The 10,219-nt window shown below is 42.9% G+C and overlaps 1 protein-coding gene across 1 annotated transcript; it reads right to left on the reverse strand.

Moving 5' to 3' along the window:
• Window positions 1-1,013: 1,013 nt before the first annotated feature.
• DTX3L (deltex E3 ubiquitin ligase 3L) lies at window positions 1,014-9,976 on the reverse strand. The gene is made up of 5 exons (XM_080974780.1): window positions 9,715-9,976; window positions 6,953-7,200; window positions 4,993-6,543; window positions 3,159-3,376; window positions 1,014-2,196 (listed from the first exon to the last, which is right to left on the reverse strand). The coding sequence occupies exons 1-5, from the start codon at window positions 9,902-9,904 to the stop codon at window positions 2,127-2,129; spliced, it is 2,277 nt and encodes a 758-aa protein (XP_080830906.1). The 5' UTR covers window positions 9,905-9,976; the 3' UTR covers window positions 1,014-2,126.
• Between the last annotated feature and the right edge of the window lie 243 nt (window positions 9,977-10,219).

Raw genomic sequence — 10,219 nt, forward strand, 5'->3', positions numbered from 1 at the left:
GTTGATATTTGCTCTTGTATTATTCACTGTTGTAAGTTTGTCGATTTTTCCCCCATTACAAGAGCTTTTTTTTTAAAAAAGTGAACTAGCACTCTTGGATTTGCCCTATGCATCCTGTTAAATGTTTTGGCCTCTATCACTTAAAGTAGAGGTTACTTCATGATCCTGGCTCCAAGCCTCCCCATTTATTGTAGAGGTAAGGAAGTTCAGTATGGCTTTTATAGGAAGAACAGCCTGAATAAAGCCCCAGTTCAAAACAAAAACTTCCAGAATGGCACGAAATCTTCCATTCCATTTCTTCTTCTTTTTTAAATCATTTCATAAAACATTGCACCATTCCTCTTATGAATCACAATTCACAACATAATCAATTTAATACACAAATTGTTGATTCTAATTCATAATTGGTAGCATGTCCCCCAAATAAGCAATAGGAATTCTGACCATTTTCTATCTTGCTGTTACTGTTGTGTGATTCTATTTTTCTGGTATGTTAGATCAAGGTACCTTTACTTAACTAGTATTCTTCTTTTCTTGCTTAAGTAGTTCTTTCAATCACTACTGAAATGCTTGAAGTTAAGGTACATTTTCTTGTCTTTTGCGTGTTTATTTATCTTGCAAATCTGTGGCCCCTGGAAGAATATCACATGGGTAAGAGTTCCCCATTTGTGCCTGCTGGCCCAAAGGTTGAATTTTGGGTGTACCAGGGGCTGTCACAAAATGGCTCCCTCCCATTGTGAGAGGGAAATCATCACCATCACACGACAAAAGACTGAAGCCCTCCCTTTATGGTCTTGTTTGCTAATTAACAACATATTAAAATGTGGTGTACCCATTTTAGGAATTGTACGCTATTACTCTTCAGCATTTTCACTTTTCAAATTAGTTACTCCACCCTCCTTTAAAAACAGCAAAGCCATGTTAGCAGGCAGGAAAATCTCACCTACTCCCCAAAACTGGTCAAGGAAAGATCTTTAAAACAAATGAACAAAAAAACAACACCACAGAAACCATTTAATTAGCATATAGAATTTTATTTCCTTTTAAGTCACATTTAACAATTTGCTGATGAATATACTTTAACCTTGCCAGTTTAGTGGCAGCAGCAAGCTAATAGAATCTGTTGCCTCATGCCACATTACATTGTGATATGTGCCATAGAGTGAAGCAAAAAATACACACAAAATGTACCGTGATGCCTTCAGGCTGGTGTTAAATGGAAAGAAAGAAAGAAAGAAAGAAAGAAAGAAAGAAAGAAAATATTGCTCAACCATTTGATTTTCAAGAGGGGGAGACCGATCAAAGACATAGTTTTAATAGCCACTTGGTTTCCAGATTTTGTTCCTTTTCTTGTGGGACAACGATGCTCCAAAGATTCAAAATAGGACACAAACTGCAACCTTTAAAAAAAGTAATAAACTTGGGTTGAACACTATACTTCAGTCTGCAGATGGCATTTATCTTAAGTTTTACTCTGAGCAGACTCACTGAAATCAGCTAACGTAACTAATTAAGAAAATTTAGTATGGCCCTGAACTCACAAAATGCTGAACCATTTTTATTGGTTTGCTTTTACTTAAGAATCTTCACAATGCAGAGAAAGAAGGCAAAACATAGCCCAGTTCTGCAAAGGTGAGAAAAACTAAACTTCGTTCCACCCAGTTATGCTGCAAGTGGTAGCAGTAGCAGTAAGCACACAAGAGAGGGGAAAGTGTTTAACAGCCTAATCACGCACGCTGCTTCTTAAAACTGACACCAAATGACTTCAGCAGAACTTTGAAAATCAAGGTCCACTGCAATCAATGGGGCTGGACTCCATGAAATGTGGTTTGGTCTACAGCAGCTGTGTGACACTTGTAGCCCTTGATATGTTAAACTCCAACTCCCTTCAACATGGCAAACTATCATGGTTGATGGAAACTGTACATCTCATGGGCCACAGGTTCCCTACCCCTGGAACGACAGCTTTACTTAACAGCACTGCAACAGATTTTTAGGAAGTTATTCAACAAGTTATGCAATTCAGAATTTTGTACTGGATAAGCAGAAAAAAGCACCCCTAAGCTAAATCCAATTGGCACATCTTTGGACTGGTACAGATTCTGGACAGTCGACTGGAAGAGCGCTCATTCAATTCCTTTCGCCTTCAGTTCTTCTCGAACACGTTTCAGGTAATCTGGATCGGGGTAGCCAAAACTAGGAGAGAAAGAGTTTTGTTTGTAAACCAAGCAATTCCCCAATGAAGAGAGGTTGTTGTCTTAATATATCTATCAAAATACTGTGTACTCAAATATTGGAGAAACAGTGTGCTGACACCACGGTGGCCCAAGAAAAAGAACTCTGCAGGAATCTGCAGTTATTTTGAGGTGAGGATTTGAATGTAACATTTGCACCTTGGCTTTATGAATACTTAACATGTACACAACATGCGCCTCATAGAAGAAGAGAAGAAGAGTTTGGATTTGATATCCCGCTTTATCACTACCCTAAAGAGTCTCAAAGTGGCTAACATTCTCCTTTCCGTTCCTCCCCCACAACAAACACTCTGTGAGGTGAGTGGGGCTGAGAGACTTCAAAGAAGTGTGACTAGCCCAAGACTAGCAGCTGCATGTGGAGGAGCGGAGACGGGAACCCGGTTCACCAGATTACAATACTACCGCTCTTAACCACTACACCACACTGGCTCTCTCATAGGGGATGTGTTAAGCTGGGGTGAATGACAGCTTGCTGCTGCAGCAGCTTTCCGCTCTCTTGATGGCCTTGAGTGCAGGAGGCCTATAGGGAGTTGACTCCTAGCCAAGTGGTAGGAAGTTGAAGTAGACTGGGCCCAGGGCTAGACACAGGACTGGATTATTGTGATTATTCAAAATACTCAAATGCTATGTACATTATATATACTACTGCAGTTTGAGAACATGGCATGCCTCCTGAGCATGCAATTAACAGACAAAACCTGACTTTGCTGTTTGGATCATGCAAAACAAATATCTGCAGCTAAGATTGTGAAATGTGAAAAAAATGTCAGATCACTGTCCAAAACACTTCTTCCAAAATGGTTCCTATACTTGAGTGAATCTGCATCCAACAAAATCAAAGCTAGAATGAGATTACATTGAGAAATGCATCATTGGCACTTAGAACAAACAAATACAACACACCTGCTTGCCCCTCCATAAGTGTTAGTTTTGTGGTGAATGTCATTCCAGGTAACAACATTTTTTGCACCGGTTGTACGTGACTCGCCAACTGTGAAAATCAACTTTTGATCAAAGGCCTTCTGAAGCAACTGCAAAATTTCTCTTCCTTCTGGGTTATCGGGTAAATATGCTGTCCGATTTGCACCGCTGAATGGTCTTCCAGGGTTTGGGTGGCCTTTCTGCAATGCATAGGTATTAAAATAGGTAAAGTGTTATACTTTACTTGCATGAAGCTCAGCAACTGTCAGGGAAGCACTTCTGCTGGATCCCAAGTGTTTATCTAATCCAGCATCTTGTTTCCAACAGTGGTCAGCCAAATGGTTCTGGCAAGGCTCCCAAGGATGGCATAAACAAACAGAAGGAAGCCATCTTCTGTGATTCAGAGGAATCCTGAGAGTACCATTTAGCTTCCATAGCTAACAGACTTCTTGTCACCACACCTTGGGGTAGGGACTCTGAGCACTGAATTGTGTTGCGCTAAAGAATTACTTTACATACATAGATACATTCAACATTTACAATACATCTTCAATCAATATATCCTCTCTACAGACACCTCTGTGATGATGGTGGAATTAAAATATCCCCGTTCATCAATAAAAGAGAAAAAGGGAGACCAGATCGTGTCATATGTATCTTTTTTGGAGATGCCTTTGATTATTCGCTGATGGTATGTGCTCCATCAGAACGCCTCACATACCACAGAAGTACTTTCTTGTGCCCCAAAACTCCTGCCACAATCAGCGTCATTGGGTGCAACCTTCCCATGTTTGTGACAGAAAATCTGTTTACACCATTCATTATTCCATATGCCTCTACCCCAGAGAAGGGCAATCTGTGGCTGTTGGCCTAATTTCATTTAAGTGGCAAGGATGGACAAATGGGAAATGGCAGGTTGTCCAGAAAGGAATGTGGCTCTTCAGCAGAAATAGGTTCCCAAGCCATACTATAGAAGGAAGATGGGGAAACCCAGCCAGATGGGCAGGGTATAAATAATAAATTATTATTTATTATTATTAATACAGTGGTACCTCTGGATGCGAACGGGATACATTCTGGAGCCCCGTTCACATCCTGAGCAGAACGCAACCTGCGTCTGTGCATGCCATGATTCGCCACTTCTGCGCATGACGTCATTTTGAGCGTCTGTGTATGCGCGAGCGACGAAACCCGAAAGTAACCCGTTCCATTACTGCCCCTTTAGCAGCTGAAATCTTCTTTGCAGGGCCACGGAGAACCAATGCATTTCCCTCTGTTTTAACAAGGATGCTCTTGAAATTGAGGTTTAAAATCTGCTGTGCTTTAGCCATCTGGTCACCACGGAACGCAACCTGAAAACGCCCAACCTGAAGCATATTTAACCTGAGGTATGACTGTATTATTATTTTATATTATAGCCAGAATGGCTGGGCTGAGTGGAACTGCTGGAAGTTGCAGTCCAAACCATCAGGAGGGCAACAGGCTTAGCCCTATGGTTGAGTGAGACAAACCATTCAGGTTCTGTGGAAAGAGAACAAATGTTCCTGATGCAAGAAAGGATGTATGTGGAATAATGGCAGATTCTGCAACTGGGGTAATTTAAGCTCCTTCTTGTTTATGGCTCTGCTGCTCTTGCCTTCTGGAACTCCCAAACCCCATTCCAACAGTATGTCACTAGTACAAGTTTTGCCTGTGCATGCAGTGATATAAAGTTTTCCTAAAAGGATATTATGAGCAGATATAAGGTGGGGCTGCTCACACTCCCCCATGCCATTCCAATCCCTCTTCAGCCCCCAAAGTGTTCCTTGCGACTTACCGTTTGAATGCCATCAGGTATGTAATATGAAATTTGGATGGTACCATATCCAGCATAACCAGGAAGTGACACTCTAGATTTCTGGATGTTCATTGTCCCTGGTGGTTGGTTTCCTTCCACCTTCCCATAGGCCACATTACACACAGGGCAAACAGGCTTGTATTTCAAGGCCTGCTCAATGCACTCAGTACAAAACTCATGCTTGCATTTGGGCAGCACTTTCTTCTGGTGGATTGTGTCCATGCAAATGCTGCACATATCCTCTTGTTTGACTTCCATTCCCTTTGACTCCTTTTGCTCCCTGGGAGGAGGGGAGTGCATTTTGGGGGCCCCGTTTTGCTCCAAATATGCACCTTTAGTTTCTCTGGAGCTGGAACTAGGACCTATGCTTCCTACAGGTGGATCAACATCAGTTTCCAGAAACCGCATGATGTGCTTTTCAACAGAAAGCACATGCTCCGGAATACCGAATAGAATTAGATTATTTTTCTTTGATATACGCATTGATACTCTGGGATTTTCTTTTTGCAGTGCTGAAAAGAACATGTCTAGTTTTCTTTTCTGGTCCTCAAGAAGATTCAAGGGGATGACTCTTTCTGTGAGCTGGGCTGAAATCATCTGATAAAAATGGACAAAGCTCTCATAGGCTTGTAAACATGAATCTGGGTTTGGATAGTTCCTATGCTTAAAGAAAACATATGCTTTCTGCATGCTGAGAACAAACTTTTTCTGTGACTCAGTATTGTACTTTCGGTTTATATATTCAATTTCTTTATCCAATTCTGGTTCCAATAATTTAAATGTATTAAGATCAAATCCGGTGTCAGTTTTCAAAGGGTAAGCTGCAGATTTTTTTACCATCTCTCCTGCCTCTAATTCCCCTATTGCCCCTTTAGCAGCTGAAATCTCCTTTGCAGGGCCACGGAGAACCAATGCATTTCCCTCTGTTTTAACAAGGATGCTCTTGAAATTGAGGTTTATAATCTGCTGTGCTTTAGCCATCTGGTCGCTGTCAGCAAAAGACATTCTCTCCTGTTTCAGATCTGCAGTCACCTTCTGAAACGCCGTGACAAAATTATGCTGAGCTTTCTCTAGGAGGCTAGGGTCCCCAACAGAAGAGAAGCGTAGAGAAGCCAACCCATTTCCACATTCTTGACTAGTCAGCTTTACACTGAACTTCTGCTCCAGTTCATCAACTTGTTCCTTGCAGGCCTGGCTGAAGTATTCAAAGATAGCTGAAGGAACCTTGATATCATACACATCTACATCATTCTTCCTTCCTTCCTTCCAATCATCCATGGGCATCTCTCTCATAGTTTTTGGCTCTTTAGGGTGTGAAAATTCATTGCTGTGGTGGTGAAGGCCTCCAAGGAGCTTCTCAAAATGACGGTGTAACTTCTCAATGTCATCATAATCTCCTGATACCTTTTCTATGCCAGTCTGCCCTGAGTGCACATCTATTTTTAAGGTGGGACAGACAGTTGTCACCTGACTTCTCTGCTCTTTTGTGAGCAATTCAGTATTCAAAGTGGCAGATACGCTAAGAAAGATCTGAAAACAAGAAAAAAAGAGAGAAAATCGGTTTTATTAACACACATGCACACAGGGCTTCTCCAAATGCCCTATGTATTGAACATCCGTCCCAATTTGCTTGTACAAGACTTACATGGAAGTTAGATTGTTCAATAAAGACGAGACAAATTCATTCTGATTTGTTTGTGGGAAGGTTAAACAACAATTAGCATTTATTCTTATTTGCTTGCGCGGTGTTTATACCTTTCCCAGTTTTTCCTTCTTTTATTCAATGTTCAACTGCCTGATATTAATGATTCAGTTGTCATTAAATAAATGGGTAAAAATAGCCAATTGAAGAAAACAGTAAAGATGCAGTTAACCAGTACTGGAAGAAGAGGGGCGCAGCTTAGGCGTTCTGAAGCTCTAGGCCTTGGTGGATTCTTACCCTTCTGGTCATGCTTTCCAGATCACCTGCATATTTTTCAGTCAACTTTTGCTCTCCAAAATCATTTGGAAGTGGCAGAGTGCTTGAAGCAGAAAGCGAGCCAGCTGCTGAGCTCTTCAAATAATTTGCAAGTGATGTTTCTGTCATATCCATCATTGACACCTCAGAATTTGGAAGGATATTTATCTTTACAGATCTTCCAGAAACTTCTATGAAATGAGGTCCATTTTTCTTCACTTGTTGTTTCACTAAATTTATTCAAATAAGAAACATGTTATTGCTATTTCACTTATAATGATACTATGTCACATTTTTGCATTAAGATATCTCAAAGCAGCTTACACAATCAATGTAAAAGATATGTATGATATATCTGTTTTGGTGATATTCATATTGCAAGCCTAAGAAAATTTAATTCTGAAGCCACAGTTACACCAGGTGATATTTGATCCCACATAAGCCAGTGTAACTCAGTCAAAGCCAAACTCCCTCTTACTCTTCAGAATCTCCCATTTTCTGTCCTAAGACAACTTCCCAGGCAATAAACAAATCTTGACCTGGCTGACAGGATTTGCTGTGACTAGTCCCATTTTGAACACAGCTAAATGGAAGCGAGTGATGTTGCTTAATTTCCAAAACAAGAGAAGGCAGCTAGATTGCAGCCTCCCATTTCAAAAACCTTCCTCACCCCCTGGCAGCTAGTTGTCTGGCAGCTAGTTGAAACAGTCCAGTGATGAGGGAAAGGCACTCTGCATATACTCCATTATTTCAAGACGTTGGCTTCATTTTCTTTCACTTCAAGGTATTTCCATAAGATCCCCGGGCTAATCACTTATTATTATTATTAATACTTATACATCACACAAACAAGCATTGAACAAAACAAGCAAACAATACAAAATAGGAAAAAATGCAAAAACAAAATTACAAGGATGTAAACATAATAACATAATCTGCAATCAAAAATACAAAACATTATGCTCTTCCAAAAAAGGGAAATAACGAAAAACACCACCAAAAAAAAGAAGAAAAGGAAAAAAGAAAAAAAGAAATTGACTTCCAACTAACTCCATGTGGATCTTTATTCCTCATATCACTGGTTGTCTGTAATGATTAAATTTTTGGAGACTTATTCTAATTACCTGTGAGATTTTCATTCTAAACTAAGCCAAGTATGAATCTGGGAATTGGTTCTCTTCATATAATTTATAAAGACTTCCCACTCTCTCCTTATTTTCTCATTAGAATAATTTCTTATTAAACTCATAAGTTTGGTCAAATGACAGTTTAAAAAACCCATTCTTCTTTTCTTGGTGTTATGTTACTTTTCCAATGTTCCTAATCATTTCTCTAAATGTGCTTGCCAACTTCTCCCTCCCTGCTTTTTGGCAGGGCTCCAGGGCCTTTAACAGTTAAGCCAGGGATCTAACAGGTGGAGCTTAACCCCAGTATAGAAACCATAGCTGTCAACTGTCCCTTATGTGGCGGGAAACTCCCTTATCCCAGCGCCGTTTCCTGCTGCTGTCCCGGATTGATGATGTCCCTTAAATTTCCCGGGTTTCATGCTCGCCTGGCTCGGGAGGGAAGCAGCGGCTAGGGGTCCTCCACCTCGAGAGAGCCCGCACACGAGCTGCCGCGTCTCTGTCTCTCCCTTTTCCCCCTCAGGGGCGCATCGTGAGGAGATGGGTGGCGGCGGGCGGGCAGGCAGCCCCTATCTTGCGAGACTTCCACCGCGGTGCCAGGGGAAGCCGGAGGCAGCAGTGGCTGAGGAGGCGGCCTGAGGAAGGAGGAAGAGGAGGGGATGGGGAGGGACGCAGAAGGGTGGCGCTTCAACGGCTGCCACAGCGCCACAACCGCCTCATGCCGGGCTCGGGGGCGAGAGTCTCTCTCCCTCCCTTTTGGGTGGGGAAGGACCGATGGAACTCCTCGCGCCAGGATGACGGCAGCCCCGACGTGCTGCTTAGCATACCCTCCAACCAGTGCAGCATATTAACATAGTGATTTTCCCCCTCAGCATCCCTTTCATAACTCTATTTTTATAAATCATTTGTCCATCCATAGTTCAAATTTTTACTACAAGTTTTCTGTCAATCCTACCAATGTATGAAACTCTTTACAATAGCTTTTCAAATAAATTATAAACTTTCCCCATTCTTTATTAAAGAGGTCCTCTTCCTGGTTTCTAATTCTGCCTGTAAGCTTTGCCATCTAGATGTCGTTCTTCAGTTTTGTCTGCCCCTCTTCTTTGGTTGGAGTTGTACACACTTAGGGTCATCTAGTCCAACCCCCTGCAAAACACTGTCAGTGGCAGCAAAAGCAGCATGGCTCCATCAGTGCTGGATTGATGTATAAGCTAAGCAAAATCCCTTATTTGGGCTGCTGATCCCTTATTTTCGAGGCTGCTGGCCCCTTATTTTCAAATCTGTAAGTTGACAGCTATGATAGAAACTCAAGAGATAGGGAAAGCTATAACCGCAAAATTTCTGCCTGTCGTGCAGCTGTTGGGTGGATCAGGATGAATTGGGCGGGGGGGTGGATCGGGGCGTGGAAGGCAATAGCAGACGAAACATGGCGAAAAGGGGAATTCATACTAAGGGCAAAAAGGAAGAGAAAGCTGGAAACTCAAGGGAGCTAGGCGAAAGTGGAAACTCCTTCCCTCTAGACATTTCTCCCAACTTTACGACAGAGAAAGGCCATGCCCACATGCTTGGAGCCAAGTAACTGTACACCGCCCCGTCGGGGCCTCCGAAGCCTCCAGTTACCTTCCTCCGACAGGAACTGCACCGCATAGACGTCCCGCTCACGATCCAGAACTCGCACTTTACATTCGCCGCCCCCGGAGCGATTCCGGGATTGGAAGTGGCTTTGCAGCTTGAACTCGAGCCTCCCCAAGCCCCTCTCTTCAGGAAGGAGAGAGAGCTGCACGAAGAGCGGAGCAGGAGCGCCGGCCATGGCGGACCAAAGCAAGGGGGCGAGGCTCGGACTTTCACTTTCGGTTCTTCGCCAACTCCCTCGGAGGCGAGCCTGCCTCCTCCTCCTCCGTTCGGGCGCGCCGGAATCCGCCGCTCGGCTCCAGGCTGCGTCGCCGCAGCGCCTCCTGCCGGCCCATCCCTGGGAGCCGAGAAGCGCGGCGCTCTGAAGCTCAGCCGGTGAGACGGGCCCGGCTCAAATAACTTCGTTCATTGAATTGCTCCTTAGTACCTCTACTTTCTCGTCTCGGAATTGCTGAAGCGAATTAAGGTGCAATCCTATACTTACTTATTTAGG

This window comes from Podarcis pityusensis, assembly GCF_964106645.2.
Source record: "Podarcis pityusensis genome assembly, chromosome: 1".
NCBI classification, from domain to species: Eukaryota; Metazoa; Chordata; class Lepidosauria; order Squamata; family Lacertidae; genus Podarcis; species Podarcis pityusensis.

Bases quoted from the DNA above. Each gene is read 5' to 3' on its own strand.
- DTX3L (XM_080974780.1), bottom strand. From the start codon at position 9,904: ATGGCCGGCGCTCCTGCTCCGCTCTTCGTGCAGCTCTCTCTCCTTCCT. The intron at 7,201-9,714 runs GTAACTGGAGGC...GAATAAATTTAG, and splicing joins GCAGTTCCTGTCGGAGGAAG to TGAAACAACAAGTGAAGAAA. The intron at 3,377-4,992 runs GTAAGTCGCAAG...TATGCATTGCAG, and splicing joins TACCTGATGGCATTCAAACG to AAAGGCCACCCAAACCCTGG.